The sequence below is a fragment of the Diaporthe amygdali genome (assembly GCF_026229845.1).
Source record: "Diaporthe amygdali strain CAA958 chromosome Unknown NODE_2_length_3802984_cov_64_841326, whole genome shotgun sequence".
Lineage (NCBI taxonomy): Eukaryota > Fungi > Ascomycota > Sordariomycetes > Diaporthales > Diaporthaceae > Diaporthe > Diaporthe amygdali.
In genome coordinates, this window is record NW_026517022.1 from 2294953 (window position 1) to 2312815 (window position 17863).

The 17863-nt window shown below is 55.2% G+C and overlaps 5 protein-coding genes across 5 annotated transcripts; 3 read left to right on the forward strand and 2 right to left on the reverse strand.

The window, feature by feature from the left end:
* Positions 1-300: 300 nt before the first annotated feature.
* On the reverse strand, positions 301-1986 carry J7T55_012039 (uncharacterized protein; the record flags this gene model as incomplete). The annotated part of the gene is made up of 1 exon (XM_053136888.1): positions 301-1986. One exon carries the CDS (start codon positions 1984-1986, stop codon positions 301-303), a length of 1686 nt encoding a protein of 561 aa, XP_052999844.1.
* Positions 1987-3092: 1106 nt separating this feature from the next.
* Positions 3093-4477, forward strand: J7T55_012040 (uncharacterized protein; the record flags this gene model as incomplete). Its single annotated transcript, XM_053136889.1, has 2 exons — positions 3093-3654; positions 3720-4477. 2 exons carry the CDS (start codon positions 3093-3095, stop codon positions 4475-4477), a joined length of 1320 nt encoding a protein of 439 aa, XP_052999845.1.
* A 1916-nt stretch (positions 4478-6393) lies between these two features.
* On the reverse strand, positions 6394-8760 carry J7T55_012041 (uncharacterized protein; the record flags this gene model as incomplete). Its single annotated transcript, XM_053136890.1, has 1 exon — positions 6394-8760. One exon carries the CDS (start codon positions 8758-8760, stop codon positions 6394-6396), a length of 2367 nt encoding a protein of 788 aa, XP_052999846.1.
* Positions 8761-11787: 3027 nt separating this feature from the next.
* J7T55_012042 (uncharacterized protein) lies at positions 11788-13554 on the forward strand (the record flags this gene model as incomplete). The annotated part of the gene is made up of 4 exons (XM_053136891.1): positions 11788-12105; positions 12255-12259; positions 12332-12665; positions 12739-13554. The coding sequence occupies 4 exons, from the start codon at positions 11788-11790 to the stop codon at positions 13552-13554; spliced, it is 1473 nt and encodes a 490-aa protein (XP_052999847.1).
* Positions 13555-15143: 1589 nt separating this feature from the next.
* On the forward strand, positions 15144-17371 carry J7T55_012043 (uncharacterized protein; the record flags this gene model as incomplete). Its single annotated transcript, XM_053136892.1, has 2 exons — positions 15144-15321; positions 15441-17371. 2 exons carry the CDS (start codon positions 15144-15146, stop codon positions 17369-17371), a joined length of 2109 nt encoding a protein of 702 aa, XP_052999848.1.
* Positions 17372-17863: the final 492 nt, after the last annotated feature.

Consider the following 17863-nt stretch of genomic DNA (forward strand, 5'->3'; position numbering starts at 1 on the left):
AGTAGTTTTCGGCGCGCTTCAGCAGGCAGACTAGGTCGATCATCAGTCATGGGACATTGCGATGGTTCAGATACTTAATCAGAATGGTATCAATAGCAGTTCTGCTGCTCACTGTCACTAGAGACATGCTGGCCTTTCGCCCGTGAAATTATGTAGCGGGCATCATCCATAAGTGATGTTTCGTTCTCATTTTCCCTTTGTACAGGCAATTCCCTCGCCTCACCTCGTACGGTACCACTCAACCGCCCAGCCGGGCGGAGGCACCCAGTCCTCTTTGTATGTCGCCTGCCAGGAGTCTCTCTAAGCTCTCAGCAGCGAGGTCATCAAGCCGGCATTCGGCTTCTCGAGGTCCTCTAGGATCTGCTGCGCCCGCACCGTCCTCTCAATCACCACTTTCTCCTCAGCAGCCCAACGCCCGCCGTTCTCCTCGGCTACCTTTCCGCCGGACCAGAGGCCGAACCAACCCGCCGACGACTTGGTCTGACCGTTTGCCTTGGCAGCCTCCTCCTCCTGGACCATGCGGCTCACCATAGCAGCCCAGTTGTCCAAGCCCGAGGCGAGACATTCGCGGCATGTCTTCTTAGCTTCTCGGTTGTCCTTGTCGTCTTGTAGGACCTTATGCAGCTCCTCTTCTGCGAGGTCGACGCCCTCACGTGTCCAAGCCAGACCGTCTTCGCGGGCTGAGTTCTTGAGAACGTACATGATCTCACCAATGTGCAGGTCCAGTGCAGCCTCCTCGCAGAGCTCCTTGCTGTCGCGGATGGGCGGTGATGTCCCATCAGATGGTGGTGGCGGGTATGGTGGGGGCTTGAAGAGGTTGAGCACTGTCTGCAAGGGACCGTCCTTTTTGGGAGTGTCGTAGAGAGCGGCGAGTTGCTCATCGGGGCTCTTTTGTGGTGGCTCACTGGATAATGATCGTCGTGCCTTGAGTATGGAGATGAGGATGGGGAGGGCAGCGGACACCTCCTCATGGCGCGCCTTGAAAGTGGCTAGTGCTGTCAAGGAAGTGATGAGATTGGCAGACGGTTTGCGGTCGGCCTTGTCGCTCAAGACCGCTGTTTTGGGGTCGATGAGCGGCGGTGTACCGGGGCTGTAAATTTCCTCGATGGCCAGGTTTACCGCGTCGTCATACATGATAGCAGCAGGCCCCAGCACGCCCTTGTACTCGAGCCAATTCGCGTACGCTAGCGCTGCATCCATGCGTTGTTTTGATGTGAAACCCTCGGTGGACAACAACTTCAGGTAACATTCATCTGGGCTGGGGAAGCCCGCTGGCACACAGTCCTCTTCCCGTGGGGCGGACTTCGCTCCCGGAGGTATGGGCTTGGGGAATGGATTGGAAGGGCCTCTGACGACATCAGGAGGGAAGACAGTCTTCCTAGTCTTGTCAAGCACCCATCCGTCAACGTGCTCGGATGCTCTCGCATATGTCAGGAGCGCCTCGTAGTAGCCTCGCCTCCAAGCCTCGGGCATGGCGGAGACGTCCTTTGTGCCGGGAGGGCTCTCTGATCCCATGTCCTTGAGGCCCTTACCGTCGCAATTGGGGTCCTCGAGGCGGGAGATGACATCCTTCATCATCTGGCTGATCAATGCCCAGTTCTCCATGACGACGTCGGGCCTATTCTTCTCAGCCTCGGCGCCCCTCTTCAACTGCCTTGTGCGGAAGGACCACTCGTGCGGTGTTGGGAACTGGCGCTCCAGGAACTCCTGCTGGACGGCGAAAGCAGCGCTGGCGATGAAGGCCATGATTGCCCAAAAGTATGCGCTGTATTTGACGGTGAGAATGGCTTCGCGCCGCAGCCAGATCTTGCGCTCGGTGGTCAAGTAGCGCCATTGTTGGCGCTGGAAGCGGGAGGGTATGGAGAGGAATGGGAGCTGCGGGCGGGCATTGTAGAGGGCGGGCGAGTTGTGGGTGAATGTCCGGGTGGACTTGTCGGGTGTCTTGAGCTGGCGGAGGAGGAACCGCCGGAGAAGACGTGGTCGCATTTTTGGAGGGTTCTCGATGCCGTTCTCGATGTGGTCCACTTGGTGACCGATGACCGTCGGGCACGCGCAGGTTTTCTGCAAAGAACGAGCTCAGTCAGGGGGATTGGGGCAGAGAAAGGTTACATGGTAGAATTGATGGCTGATTACAGCTCAAAAGTGTGCTGTTAATGCATGGGCTGATATGGGTGAACGGGTGAAGTGAAGTCAAGTGAAGTAAAGTGAGAGACTGGAGGAGGGGCAGGTCGCGATTGTCAATCTCGGTCAGTTGCTGCGATGAGCTCGACCGGTCGATGTCGTCGCTGCTGAATAAGCAGAGCCAAGCTCCGACTCCAGCTTCAGGTGCCGGGCAGAGGCAGCTGTAGCTGTAGCTGTAGCTGTAGCTTGCAGCTGCAGGTGGTGTAAGTCTCGAACCCCACCCTGCTCCACCGCGACTTCCCCTGCTCCTTGGGCTGCTGCCAGTTCCCTTCTACTGGACAGTATTTGGGGACATGTCAAAAGTGCAGCAGCAGTCTACGAGCCTCGAACTTGCAATATGTCACGCTGTGAACTCAATGTCGTACAGGGCTGCCATGTGCCTGGAATGAGTCGTACACGTACATGCAGAGATTCACCTACTCTCTCCCTCTTCCGCCTTAGCCGCCCTGTCTGACCCATCCACTCACTGCCTGGAGAGGTGTGCCTGCTTGTGAGTCCGTCTTTGGGCAGATCCATCATGTGCTGCCAAGCTGGCCGTCTCATTCGTCGCTTGACATCACCTCCCGACTCTATCAGACATCCTTTTCGGTTGAGCCAACACACCCGACCCTCCGTCCCTTCAGCTCTCCCATTTCGCATAAGGCAGCCGGCTCCAGCCGTCTGTTGGTCATGATTTCGACCAGGTTCAACCATGTCACAAGCACGTCAAAGATGAGAGTCTCTCTGCTGTCAGAGACTACTCGCGCATCATGTGCTAGACCCATAAGCCTTATCTCCTGAAAAGATTCCCGCCTGAGAGCAACTGCCACCTCTTTTCTTACACAGATAGGAGACATACAGTAGATATATGTGGTAGGTCTGGTCTTTCTGGGAGGACGGTCTGCTCGGGAGGACCCATCCCACCCACCATCATGGCCTACATCACCACCAACAACAACGCCACCCACACCCTTATTCACGGGTGGACCAGCACGCCGATCCACAACTTCTCCCTCTCCGCCGCAGGCCTCCTCGTCCTCGCCGACCTCAACACCATCGCCCAGCGAACTTCTCTCCGCGGCGGGTCCTCCTGGCTTGACAGCCTCCTCCTCGCCCCGGGCCTGCACTACCAGCAGGCCGCCGATGAGCTCGCCCACGGTGATTCCAAGATCCTGAGCGCCGTCGAGATCCGTCCCGACGGCAAGCCTGTCTCCCATCAGATCGTCAACCAGGCTGTAGTGAACTATGTCTTGCGCACCGCGAAGGAGGGCGAGACGGTCGTGCTAGACGTGGGCGAGATTCCCGTGAAGTCACGGTCGTGGCGGACAGGCCGCAACGGACGTGGTGGCCAGAGGGCATCAGTGTATGCGGGTGGTTGGGGTGGGGGCGGCAGGGTCGACCTGCCCGACCTGGGCTGGACGGCGCATCTGCTGTACCTGGCCAGTCCACTGCTTACCTGCGTGGCTATTGTGTTGATAATACTCGTAGGAGACTGTGAGAGCCCTTTCGCTGCCATATCACCAAACATCCGACGAAACGTTTCCGCTAACACGGCACAGGGTGGGCACTCGCCATGATGGGAGCCCTAATGCTATCCCGCATCCTAAACATCTTCGTGATCAAGCAGCGCTCTCGGCCCAAGCCGAAGATCCTCCCGCCGCCCTTCTCGCAGCCCCCAGCCTTCGCGCCCGAGGTCGCCCACATCACGCAGTACACCATCAACATCAACCCCGTCACGACAGTCATCCTCCGCGGGCTCTCGACCGACCTCCAGGCCCTCACCACCACCGTCTGGCTGCGGCCCAAGACCCACGCCGAGGGCTACCTTGAGGCCATCGCCAAGGTCCTCGTCTACCTTGTCGCCGCCTGCAGCGGCAACGCCACCCAGGCGGGGAACCTTGTGCTCCTGGTGCTGCTCCTCGTCAGCGGCGGCCTGCTGGCGCTGAGCAACGCGCAAGTCAGGGGCCTGCGGAGTGGCGGGCGGGTCGTCGCGCCCTCGCCTGAGGACAGGCACACGCGCCACCGCAACAGCGGCAGCGTTTGGTCAAGCGAGAGCAGCAGGAGTAGTGGTGGCGGTGGTCGGGTGGTCCACAACGGCGGTGGCCACCGTTCGCGGGCGAGGCGGCGGGAGACAACCGAGTCGTGGCCGGAGAGCAGCGACCTGAGCAGCCTCAAGAGTTCCGAGGACTCGCTGGAGAAGGGCGAGGCTGGGAGGGGCTTCAGGCGCTCGTCGACTGACGATGGGTCGTTGGATTACCGCGTGCAGTTTGATACCCGCCTCGGCAAGCTGGAGGTTGTTGCTTTGAGGAACCGGTAAGGAATGAATGTGATTACCGTCAAAGTGAGGCATTTCATTGGGATTGTAGCGCGCATATGGGAGGCGGTTCATCATTTTAGTACCATTGCATGGGAGAGCTTAGCTTAAGGTAGAATATGGTGTAGCACGACGCTGGTAGGTCCTGTAAATTGATAAGGTTAGAATATAAAGCGGACTAACTACTTTCAATATCATTTTCGCCTGATCATCTGGGTTTCATCCCTTCTGTAAGAGGCTGGCAGCAAGGCTGAAGCCAACACGGCAGCCAGAACAAGGCGAGAGGCTGCCAGCACATACGTACACGAACCACAAGCACATCGCGAGCTCCAAAGAGGCCCAAGAAGGTTATAATCCGAGGCCGATCAAATGCATCTGGACATCAAAACGTGCCTCGCCGGAGCCTTCGAATTCTGGTTGGCTTTCTGTGGTATCTATCAAGACAAAGACATGCCCACCAGCTGAGAAAGGAAAAGGCGTTCTCAATTTCCATCGCCATTCTTCCCGTCTTCCACCCCTTGCAGATCTGCCACGCAATCGCAAGGTGAAAGAAAAAAGTCGAAACCTACAGGTCCTCGGCGAGGCACCCCGACAGCCTGAGCTCAGGGAAAGGGAGAAAAAAAGGATAGGAGATGGAGGGATATGAATATGTGTACGATCCTTCGCAAACGTTGCAGCTTTACCAGATGATCCACCGTCCGTTCCATCCGACCACCACCAACCTTGCGTTTCTCCCTATTTTGTATCCCAAGTGTTACCCTTCCCCGTAATTGAGTACGTGGCTCTTGAAGGCTGGAATGTTCCTCCGGACGACGAGTTTCTCTAACTGGGTGCCTCGCCTTTCGACAGACACAAGGGAGTATCAACATTCCTTCCCCAGGATGGCCGCTCATCAACAGCAGCCTCGCAAGAGTCCGAAGCTCTCCTACCACCAAACTCCTTCGTCTCTCATCTCTCTGAAGCTCGCAAGTCACAAGCCTCCCGCCTCTCCCGAGTGTCCAAGATGCCATCAATCCCCATGGCTCCTTTTTGCAGTAGGACCGAGCACTCTGAAGGGAACCAAGCCCACCACCAAAAGCATTATCATCCGTGAGACCAAAGCCCACGGTGCATAAACGAGAGTCATTAGTTGAACAGTAGACGGCGGCTTCCTTGTACTTGGTACACAATTCAGTAAGAGATGCTGTGACCCGCGGTCGAAAAGATCTAAGAATAAAATAATAATAGTTTGTTGAATCGGTCTCTGGTGTGCGTGCAAGGCGGAAATGTGCGTGCGAGGTGTAATTAAATATGCTGTGTACGTGATGGTCGGAACCAGGGCCGAAGATGCGTAGAAGAACAAAAGAGACCGAAGGAATCTGGAATCAAAATGCAGAATGGTGCTGAGTTGTGCAGTGTTGACGGATTTGAACTTCTGGCAATCCCATCCAAGCATTGCCATTTCGTCGGATTGCATCTCCCCGGTGGAAAGCTTCTTACCAGGCGAGTGGTGAGGAGATCGATGACATGTAGGATCGACGGATCCATGATCGCACCGCGCAGGCGGGCCAGCCACAACGAGAGTTTACTGTCGAGCGCCTGTCGTTGAGACCTGGGTGTTCGATCCACCACCCGCCGAAGAAAGCGAGGATGAACTGCGAACGACTGATGTTGGGATGGAATTGAAAGCCAGGGCCAAACCGAGACGTGTGGCTCGTAGCAGAGTGAGTGTGTCGCGCGAAGAAAACAACACAGAATAAACATCGTAGCGTGGTGGTACAGAAAGCCTCCCGAATCACAGCCGCCGTGAAAGAAAGTCATATGCTCGTGTCGCCTTCGGAGAAGCGGCTTCCATGATGATGGTGGTGGTACAGGCTGTCGCAGCGGCCAAGGGCGAACCACAAGGCCGCACTTGACACAAGGAGATGTAGTAAGTGCAATTAAGATAGCTCTTCATAGCAGCGCACAACTTCGCAAAGCGCGCGCAGCAGAACTGGCTCCAGCTCCCTGCCGTTCTGGCCCAAGATGGCAGCGTCCTCGCTGTCTTCATCGCTGTCTCTGCTAGCGGTGGTGGGCGAGCATTGCTTGACCGTCTCTACCAGACGCTTGATGTTGCTGGCGATGGCGTCGCGGAGGTCGCGCATTGCGGAATCGGACTCGAGCGATGCTGAGAAGGACGCTGCAGGCGGCGTGGTCTTGCGCTGCTTGTCCTTGCGGCCGGCTAGGGTGCCGGGGCGTGGCCTGACTGGCTTGCCCATGTGCGTCGCACCCAGGCCAAGGAGCGAGGCTGCCTTCTTGGGAACCACAGCGGTCGACGCGGTGGTGGCGACGTCGTCCTGGAGCTCGCGGATGGTCACGTCATCCCGGTCCTGGAGCGCCAGGTCCGCACGACTAGTGACGCCTGGGGGAAAGGTCATTGAGGGCCGGGAACGGAGACCAGGGTGGCCTGGGCTGCTTAGGAGATGAGGCATGGCGCCACAGAGAGAATTTATGTAGTTGTAGGCGATGAGGTGGGCGTACAGGCCGTCGAGGAGGTAGTCGGTCCCGTTGGGAAAGATGCTGCGGAGCGCACCAACGCAAGCACTCACATCGGAGGACTTACGAGAGGGAGGAGTGTTGGACCGCATCGAGATGTTGTGGTGGTCCACGGGCGGCCAGAAGTCATCATCCTCCTTCAGGAAGGGCGAGGTATGAGAAGATCCTTGGCGAGATGAGAGATGAAGCTTTTTGCCACGTAGAGAGAGCTTCTTGAACTTGAGATTGCCAAAAGATGACTTGCGCTCTAAAGAGCCAGGTACAGAATCCATGGTGGGTGCATCAAAAGCTGTTAACGCGTAGTCGTCGCTGTCACGGCTGAAGCCACGGTCCCCACTGCTGGTTCCACCGCGGCGGAGTTTACGCGAATAGCTACGAATCGTCTGCACGGTCAGAGAGGACGTTCGAAGCATTGTGTCGGGGAAATTGCCGACGCTAATCCGCAGATTCTCGAGAACTTCAGCAGCAACGCGAACACTGCCGATTGGTGCCGTGCTTGTAGGTGAGTTGGTGAAGTGTGTTGGCGTGGTAGGATGAGCGGTGGCGGCACTCGAGTCCAGCCAGGACTGAACTTGAGTGATGATGGGCATCCTCGAATGGCTTCGTGTCTTGCGAAGCTTGTGAAGCAAGTTTGGATGCTGTTGCGAGTGCTGATTCGCATCCAACGCGTCGTCGGCAGCTTCGTCAGGAAGCGGCGAAGGAGGTCGCAACTGATAGCTCGACGTCGCTGTGAGGGCGTACTGAGGCTCGTAAATTGGTCGATGGCGGCTAGTAGGAGCGATTGAGCACGAGACAGCCTCATTGGTGTCCCAGTCGTGCTGATTTTGGTACGATGGAGGGGGAGGAGGAGACGACTTGCGAGGTGAGGGTGGTGTTGGTGGTTTCGAGGCAGGCTCCAGGTCGAGCTTGGGCGGGGCACAGCCTACGCGAACATGTGCAGCCTCTCCGATCACAACCGTGGTGACTTGATGGCTGAGAGACGATCTCCTTCTGGGAACATTAAGATGAGAAAGCTGTTCCGTATGGCCCCTCTCGTTCGCCTGTGCTGCTGACCGGGCTTGAGGTCCGTCTGAATACTCAGCAGCTTCGCCAGATGCAGCGCCCTCGTCCAAATCTCCCGAAGTCTTCAACATGTCAGGATCCAGGTCCACCCAGCTCCTGCCGCTTTTCCCTGAAACTCGTGCGGCTCCCTTGCTCAGGCTGCTTGTCGGTGATAGGCATACTTCTGCTGCTCCTCCAAGCACCGAACGGATTTCCACCGACGTGGCCGCAGTAGTAACGGACTGCTTTCGGGTTCGGACTGATGGCGACGACGTCCCAACCTCGATGTCTGCGGACGAATCACTGACCCAGTCCTCATCGAGGCCGTTGAGGAACAACCTCGTAACGTCCTTGGTGTTATCTTGCTTCATGCGGATCTCCTCGACGACGAACATATGATCCTGCCGATGGCTTGGAAGTGAGCTGTATCGGGGCCCGGGTCCTCTAAGAGGCCACTCGTCCTGCTGTCTTTCTTGTCGTCTTCTGGCGTTCTCGGCCCTGGCCCTAGCGTACTCTCTTGGAGAGTACAAGGTGGTCTCTGAAGTTGCGCGGTGCAACGTACTTGTAACATCACGACCGGGATTGCGCTGCGGGACCTGAGGTGGCTGACATTCCAAGGTCAGGGACGTCGCCGGCGCCCCTGCGGTCAAGCTCCTTGTGCGGAAAACATCCTGCGATCTTGCCAGATCCCTAGCCAACAGCTCCGGGAATGTTTGTGTGATTGCGTCCATGGTGATTTTCAAAAGTGGGCCAGCAGCAAACAGGACGGTTAAGCCTCGGGAGGGCGGAGGAGCACAGGAGCTCTACTCAGATGTGGGCCGGCGGTCGTCCTCGAGTAGCAAGAATTAGCCTTTGAAAGGGCTGTCACAATTGGGTTGCACAGGGCAAGCTCTGGGATCGAATAACAAGACGAGCCACTTCCGGATGCTCATTTGGCGTGGCGGCGGCGGTCGAGGAACTAAAAAGCCTCGTAAACACACAGGTTGCAAGCCTTGGAGCGTGGACGACTCAGATCAGAGCTTGATATTAAAGGCCGTCATGCAGCGAACGCCAGCCGTGGTCGAGCGAACGGACGACCGAACGGGTGGAGTGGCCCGACCTGAGGTCTGACAAAGAAGCAGACCAGACAAGCGGTACTACCGTGGAAGGAGATGTTGATTAAGAAATTACTCTGCGTGGACAAGCAAGTAGACGAGAAGAGAGTTATGCGGCCAGGCTCCCAGCAGTGCTCGTCCCATGCGGTGACACGGGCTATAGGACCACGACACCAAAGCCAACTGATGGCTTGTAATCACGCAGCAGATCAGCCGAAACGGTGCTGCCACACGAGACACTGTCCTCGAGCATATAACAACACAGTGATGATGAAAAGCATAGTTGACATATTCGAGACGGCAAGGGAAAAGAAGGCGTGCCGGTGCTTATCCCTAGCCTTGCTGCCACAAAGTTTGTCCATGTCCCATGTGAGCCGTGGCAGAGTGAGGTAGCATCGGGCGGGCCATAAGTCAACTGAAATGACAGGGAATGGGATGGTGTCTCAACCCAGATCAGCCAAGACGAGCGCAGGCAAGGACGTGAGGTCTGTTCCGCAGAAAAAGACATCATGACCAGCACGCCTCTTACCACAGACTAAGGGAGAATCGCATATTGTTGACTCAGAATGGTGGAAGGCGTGCATACTCTCTGCCGCCTTGCATATGGCGCCGCAGGGGCAAAGGGCGCCACCAAGACTGGGAGAGAGAGAGCTTGCTGCCGCCGGCCTAGTGCAGGACTGCTGCAAGGCTTGCCGCGTGTCGGTGTGTTTCGACAAGTTCCGGTGTTATTGGTGAGGAGCGAGCATAGGACACTCAGCGGTCCGAGTAGCACGGCGGGCGATAACGGTCGACGCAGTAACCCGGTTCATAGGGGAGTCTTAAGCCGTCACGAGTTGGGATCCCGATGATCCAGATAGATTAATCGGAAACCCCGGGAAACGCGCTGCGCAGATGAACGAACGGCTTGGGTGTTCGCTCAGCTAGAGTCCAAGTGGCCGTCAACAAGTTGACAGCTGCTTGCCGGGCATGCAAAAGCAACCAAGGAGGCGCATCCAGACCAGAATTAGTGAACGCTGTGGCTTGTAAGTCGTCGTTGTGGTGGGCCAGCTGGCCAGGTAAGACAAGGCCATTACGGGGGACCCGATGGCATCACGATACCCGCGTGGCTCTCGCTTCTCTTCCCTGGGCTCTCAGACTCTGCAGTCTCAGTCTGATGATGCTCGCTAGTCCCATGGAGGTGTTGATAGGGGCGTTCGAGGGAGAATGACCGTCGTGGACCTGGGGATGGGCCAGGATCTGATGCGGCCAGGCTAGAAGCGAGGACCGATCTTCGAGAAGCCGGCGTAGCAGTCAAGAAAAAGCAGCCGTCTGATCGACCCCAGTCACTGCTCTTCCCGGTAGCGAGATCTGGAAAAGCAGGTGAGATCAGCGGATCAGACAATCGGACAGTCACGAGCTGGCAGTAATATGTGGTCAGGGTCATGTCATGTGTGATGAGGTTGGATTGAGGAGTGGCCGAAGGGTTACGAGGCCGGCCAGGGAAGAGAAGACGTTCAGTACCAAGGTTGGAGTTGATGTCCACCCCACATGGCGCTAGGCCTAACCAGGGGAATCCCACCAGGGCAGCAAACAACCTTGAAAGGAGCGCTAGGAGGGTGTCCAGTCACTATATTCAGCAGTCGCAGCTGGCGTGGTTCCTGCTCAGCCTGATCTGCGATGCAACTCTGCAATGAATCCCTGGGTAATGAAAGGGGATTACCACCTATTGATATTACACCGGTCAGCCTGATATACACAAGGTTGGTTGAACCTGAAGGTTCAGACAAAATTCATTCTCAGACTAACTACCAGACAAACAGACCACCGCGGCTGGAGGACAGACAGACAAATAAACAAACAAACAAACAGACACACAGTTCAAAAGCAAATGGATGATGGCTCGAGCATCTTGCATCTTGCGTCCTGCATCTTGGCCTCAATAGTCCACATACTAGTCAGCCAGAACCAGCCATTGATTCCCGCCTTGGCCTCTCGCTCCCGCCACAAGACTGGCAGCGGCCTGGTGGTGTATAAGACAGCATAAGTATTTTTTCCACCCATCTGCTCAGGCCAGGCCAGGACACTAACTCTTTCAGGGGGTCTTTGCAGCCTGACAGCCCAACCACCATCATTGAAAAAAACAATGGGTCTGTCTGCCTTTCACATGGCAGATCACCAGTCAAGTTGATCGAGGTCGACAGGATTCCCAACATCATGATCACTGCCACCGCCACTGCCTCGAGTCGCTCATGTGCTGTTCGCCGTAATGCTCCTCTTTGAGAGATAACCTGCCCGATCACCCAGGACATGACTGAAAATTCTGCCGAACGATGCCCAACACGAACCGTCCAGCGTCACAATCTGGTGAACGGACCGCAGCCCGGCCCGGCTGTCGGTCTCCCGGAGCCCAGTACCGGCACATCAGGGGCCGAGCTATCTCGCCCAACCAGTCCGGGACCGGCGACATGTGGGCCGCCCCACCGACGACGGAGCTCCGGTCTGAATTTTGCGCCCTTCGAGGTCGAGAGTGAACCTCAGAGCCACTTTTGCACCGCCTTAAGTATCGCACGATGCCTGCGCCTGGGATTGGCATAGGCACAGAAAGACGGCAGACCAGAGTGGTTATCTATACCACCACAGCACAACCTACATGCAGACCTTTCTTCCAAGTTAACCTTGTCAGACATGTTCCACCACGACGAAAAGCACTGGGGCCCAGCCGGGCCCAACGCCGGTGTGCTGCAAGACAATGATCCTGGTATGTACCCCGTGGGTTATGACGACCACGACGCCACAACGCAGGGTTCCCACGACGACGACGATGTAGACTCGACCGCTCCTCCGTCCGTGAGGAGGCAGAGGACCGCCCGTGCTTCAGAGGACCTGAGGAGGACGGCGAGCAATGTCCTGTCCACCATCGCCTCGCGTATCACGACGCGAGGCTGGCCTGAACCACCGCCTCCTCCCGATGGCGGTGCCAAGGCCTGGACCCAGGTGGCTTGTGTACGTCTTACAATCAAATTATCAATACCTAGGAATTTAAGATACCAAGGCAGCTCTGAATTGAAGACAATTTGCCTGATGTTCTGCTCGAGTTGTGCCTGAGTTGTGCCCAATGAATTGTGACCCCAAATTGCTGACCTTGAACGCAGGGATGGTATGCTATTGCACACTGCTAGATGAAAACTTTGAAATGCAGACATTCAAGATACTGATATGCTGCGTCTAGGGTCGCCATATTCGTAACATGGGGTTACCTCAACTCCTTTGGGAGCTTTCAGACGTACTATGAGCAGACAATGCCCGACACGCCGCCCTCGACTATCTCCTGGATCGGCTCCCTACAGATCTGGCTGACAATGGTCAGCGGAGTCTTTTCAGGCCGGCTCCTCGACGCCGGCTTCTTTGTGCCGACCTTCTTCGTCGGCGCCGTTCTCCAAGTCCTCGGCATGTTCCTCATGAGCATCTCAAAGACATACTGGCAGCTCATGCTGACGCAAGGTGTGCTCACTGGCATTGGCGGCGGTATTTTCTTTACGCCTTCGCTGGCCCTTGTGACTACCGTGAGTTGACAAACCCGGACTCTCTTGAAGAGGGAAACGCCTCCTTCTAGATCTAGAAGCTGACCTCGCAAAGTATTTTGACAAGAGACGCGGGCTGGCCATGGGGCTCGTCACGACGGGCAACTCGGTCGGTGGGATCATCTACCCGCTGGTGGTCCGGCAGCTGATCCCCAAGCTGGGCTTCGGCTGGACCTCGCGCGTTCTGGCCTTCATCAACCTGACGGCGCTGGCCGTCTGCCTAGGCTTCATGCGTCCACGCCTGCCGCCGCGCAAATCCGGGCCGCTCATCGACTGGGCCGCGTTCCGGGAGCCCGTGTTCGACGCCTTCCTCTCGGGCTGGTGGCTCATCATGTGGGCCAACTACTACACCTTCTACTACATCGCGTCCTTCGCCGTCGAGGACCTCGCCATGTCGTACTCGGCCGCCTCCGTGCTCGTCATGGTCCTCAACGGCGCCGGGCTGCCCTTCCGCGTCATCGTGCCCCTGTTCTCGGACCGCTTCGGCCCGCTCAACGTGCTGATGCCCGTCGTGTTCGTCTGGGTCATTGTCTCGTTCTGCTGGCTGGCTGTTCACAGTATCGGCGGGTACTATGCCTTCACTGCGGTCTATGGGGCGACTTCTGGGGCGTTCCAGTGCTTGATACCGACCACCATTGCCAGCATCACGGACCGACTGGACAAGGTCGGGACAAGAATGGGCATGGCTTTTGCCATTATCAGTGTCGCGTCCATGACTGGGCCTCCAGTTGGAGGGGCTATACGAAGCTCAGGTCCTGGCTCATTTTTGGGGCCACAGTTATGGGCAGCTTGCTCCTTACTGGTCGGATTCGTTCTCTGTCTCGTTGCGAGGTGGGCGAGGGGTGGGCTTAACTTGCGGACGAAATGTTAGTTCGATATCAGTGGTTGTTGGAAAAGCACCCGTCTGGGCTCGAGTCATGGATGGTGAAGGACGGAACCAAGAGGAGATCACGACGCTGGCGGTTTGGTGATCTGCTCTGGATGACCCCCAGAGTGACCAGTCTCTTGAGGGGTCAGAGCTAAGGAAGAATGTGTCACAAAGTGCTTCTAATAATGAGAGCCTCGAAGCGAATCATATGAAAGACCAACAATTTAATATATGAATTAGTAATCTCTAATGTGGTATAGATAGAAGCATAGCATTGCCAAATCTATTAGTTATTTGAGCTCTAGTTCAAGCAATAGATGAGAGAATTATGCTGCGTATGAAAATGTTCTTGCCTACTTTGACTTGACAGTTACATGCTTCCAGTCGCACGATGGGGATCTGGTCCGATTGGGAATCAATGCCCAATTTTGACCCATGCTTGCAGCCGCCGTCTCCGTGCAGGCCCGTTCAATGTGTAAGTGCTCGTGAACAAAATCCCAAACCTACCAGCACTTGCCTACATTCATTTTTGGACTCCGTATCTCTGTACGGCTTGCAACTGGAAAAGCAAGCAGTTGATCGATCCCCGGCGTCACTACGAAAGAGCTGCTGCGGGAGAGGTCTCATCAAGAATTTGGGGGGGGGGGGGCTCACCGATTTGTTCCAAAGAATACAAGAGAGATCTGGAACCGACTGCAAATTGGCCCGCGTTGATTCCTGTACCTGTCATGCCAAGGAACGCCGTGGAGAAATTTGCGAACAATAGGTATGATGATCTTCTCCAGCCCGCGCTATGAAAGTCTTCGAGTGTGTCTCGACATCTCTCCTCATTGGCGTTAATGGATTGGACCTAGCAAGAGAGCGTATGGCTCAAGAAATGAGGGCCTCGTGCCTAATAGATGTTATAGACGTAAGCTTCTCCCTTTGCTGTTTCTTTCTGGACCTGGTTCCCAGACATCCTTCCCATTTGCCGACACACCACTACACTAGAGCAGAACATCAGTTTGGCACCATGTCAATCAAATACTGGGAGGCACTGCTGTATAAATGAGGTTGGGAATTTCTCTCTCCCGCACCTCAACATTCGGGTACTTTCAGCCTCCAAGTACTGAAGGACTTTGGGACCTAGCGTCAGTAGCCAATTACAAATCCAATCGCATTAGTATCTCATACCTGCAGCCCATTCGCTCAAATTTACCAGAGAGGTGACGACCTGCAGTTTGGCTGCGGTCTTTTGCGCAGACGTCAGCGACCCCCGCATAATCATGAGGCATTCATCGCTGTTTCCATAGCTAAAGCCTGAGGCAGAAGATCTGTCAACGCCGTCTTCGTCCTTCTGGATCCGATCCCATGCGATGTCTGATACACAGATGGATGCAATCAAGGACACCATCAGGCACAGCTGCCATCATTGCCAACAGGAGGTGTTCACCGCCGAGGGATGCAGACTGTTTAGTGCGGCCCAGACGACAAAATGGCGATTGCCTTTGAGACACAGCCCACATGCTGTGATGGAAGCAGCTTCCTCTGGCTGTCCATTTTTCATCTGGCTTTGGGCCCAACTAGATTCATCCGGCACTCCATCCCAACAGATGAAACGAACGACCATCACCCTCGAACTTGAGGGTGTGCATCTTGAGAGAACCCCTGTTATCGTTATCGCCGACGACGACTCGCCGCCGACAAGCATTGGCTACCATGGCAGAGACAGCTACGACATAATTGGATGCACAGTCAAGGTTGAGACAGACTCTTATACATGGATTGCAGGTAAATTCGAAGTCATGTCTGACTGGGGTATGCGGATCCTGCTTGACCTTCGCTCCTATGGTTTCGTTCTCCTGTCAAGGCTTTTCATCAGCATCGCTGACTGGACCACAATAATATAGATGACCCGAGCGCGAACCATGCCTTGGCTAGGATGATCGACGGACACACATCGTCAAATCATGTGATAGGACAAATTCAGCGGCGGTTACAAAATTGCAAGGCACACCACGAAAATTGCCAGTCTGTGGCAAGTGCCGTCAGGCCGCATCGTTTTCTTCTAATTGAGAAATTGCCTGACGGAAATACCAGTGTGAAGGTCATACGTGCATTCGGTATTGAGAACGGTGATACTGAGCCGTACGTTGCGCTCTCCTATTGTTGGGGCCAAGACCAGGCTTTCAAAACTACATTGGCAAACCAGGTCGACATGGAGGCCGGTGTCCCAGTCAGCCTGCTCCCAAAAACCATTCAAGATGCCGTAAACTTGACCAGTGAACTCCGAATCAGGCTCCTTTGGGTGGACAGCTTGTGCCTTGTGCAGGACGATGAGGACGAGTTGGCCAAGGAGATCGCCAATATGGCGCATTATTATGGCAACTCTTGCATCACGATATCGGCAGCCACGGCGAAATCGTGCGGCGAGGGATTTCTACGTGACAAACCAGAATTGCATACCAGCGAAGACGACATACTTGGCCCGTTCTACTTCCCAGTCGATCTCGGGGTACTGGAAAAGCCTGGCCGGCTGAAACTTGTCACTCGAAGAAGCCGGATGGAGGCTATCGACTCGCGAGCGTGGACTCTGCAAGAAGGACTGCTTTCGCGTCGTTTGGTCTCTTTCGGCTCTCGCATAGTCAGATGGTCGTGTCAGACGAAATCCTATGGGCCACAACACCATACTCATCTGCGGGACTCCTTGAGAGATTTTCGCAAGGGAATTTGGTACCAGCCTAACGGCTCTAATGACAAAGTCTGGAGAAACTTGAAGCTCTGGAGCACTCTGATTGAGAACTACACAGCCCGGACCCTGTCAAATGAGCAGGATCGACTATCGGCAATTTCGGGCATTGCTTCAATTCTTTGCCAGAGCCACATGGGATGGAGTACTGGTATTCTTACGGGCTCTAGGCTGAGGCTTGAGCGTGGCGATGAAGACTTTCGTTGCCCAGAACCAGTATCGGGACAAGATCTAGCCAATCTTCCGAGACTGAGACCTCCATCGCCTATCTTACACTCCATATCATTACCCTCAGCTGGACCTTTAGGGCAGAGTGACCGGGCAAATTATGCGGCTGGTCTCATGGACGAGCCTGTTGCCATGGGCGCATTATTTCCCCACAGATACAGGGAAGAACTTGACACCACTTCCACGCTTCTGACTCTTCAGCTTTTATGGACACCCAAGTGCATAAAGAGCATAACCCAAGGACAGTGTTCTCAATCATCGCCTTACGTCGCCCCTTCATGGTCGTGGGCAAGCCATCGGGGTGCAGTGAAAACATCAATCCTCCACATTGATGACAGTCTACTAAATAAGATACACGTTGCGACTTGGGAACTCGAACTCAGAGTCTTGAAGATCAGCATTTCCCTAAGGAGTCCCGAAGCACCTTACGGAGCATTAAGCGGAGGCTCATTAACTCTGAAAGGCCCTGTCTTCCGGCTGGATCGCCTGATGATGGCTCGTACCGTCTTCGATGCGAAGACACGAAACAGCAACCGTCGAGCTCGAGCGAGCAATTTCTGCCTGCAGGTCATTCCACGACTCCAAGGGCTACAAGCCAAGGATCTTGCACAGCTTCGTAAGATCCCGCACGGCATCGTTCTTGAACCAGTTGCTCTCAGAAGCCTGCTTCAAAGTGGCAACAAGGTTTACCGTCGAATTGGCGTCTACTATGAGAATTACTTTGATAATGACTCAGACAGATCAGGAGAGATCCTGGGAGATGATCAGACACATCTGCTCAGCAGGTTCCTGGGAGAGCCTCCCGTCATTAGGGCTCGCCCTAGTCCTCGACTTGGCAACCTTGAGATCATTGAGATAATCTGATTCCAACCCCCTGGCCAACCCCTCCGAATTGAAGGACCAGCTCAGAAGCCAAACATCGTCTTACTCTTCTTTTCTTTGCACCCATCACATTTCACTTGCCAGTACTGTGACTCGAGATCGTTCATTGATTGAGCGCTGTTCTTGTGGTCTTCACATGCTCAAATTAAACTACAAAGTCCGTTTGTGACCATTGAACCCCGGAGACACGTTCACTATCGTTCACGTTTACCAACGCCGTAGGGCTCGACTGCAGTCCACAACATCCGTCGGAAGCCTAGAAGTCCAATAATAACTGATTTGTTGTTCTAGAGTGACCCCTACAGCACCCATACGCCAGGGACTGTCTTCTGCTCTAGCTGCGTCTTGACCTTGGACTTGTCAAATCCCATTTCCGTCCGCCAACCAGAACTTCACCATCAACATTAACATCCTCACCACACTTGCCAGGTCACGAGAAGCAAAAACGACAAACGCAAACAGCCGTCAAGGATC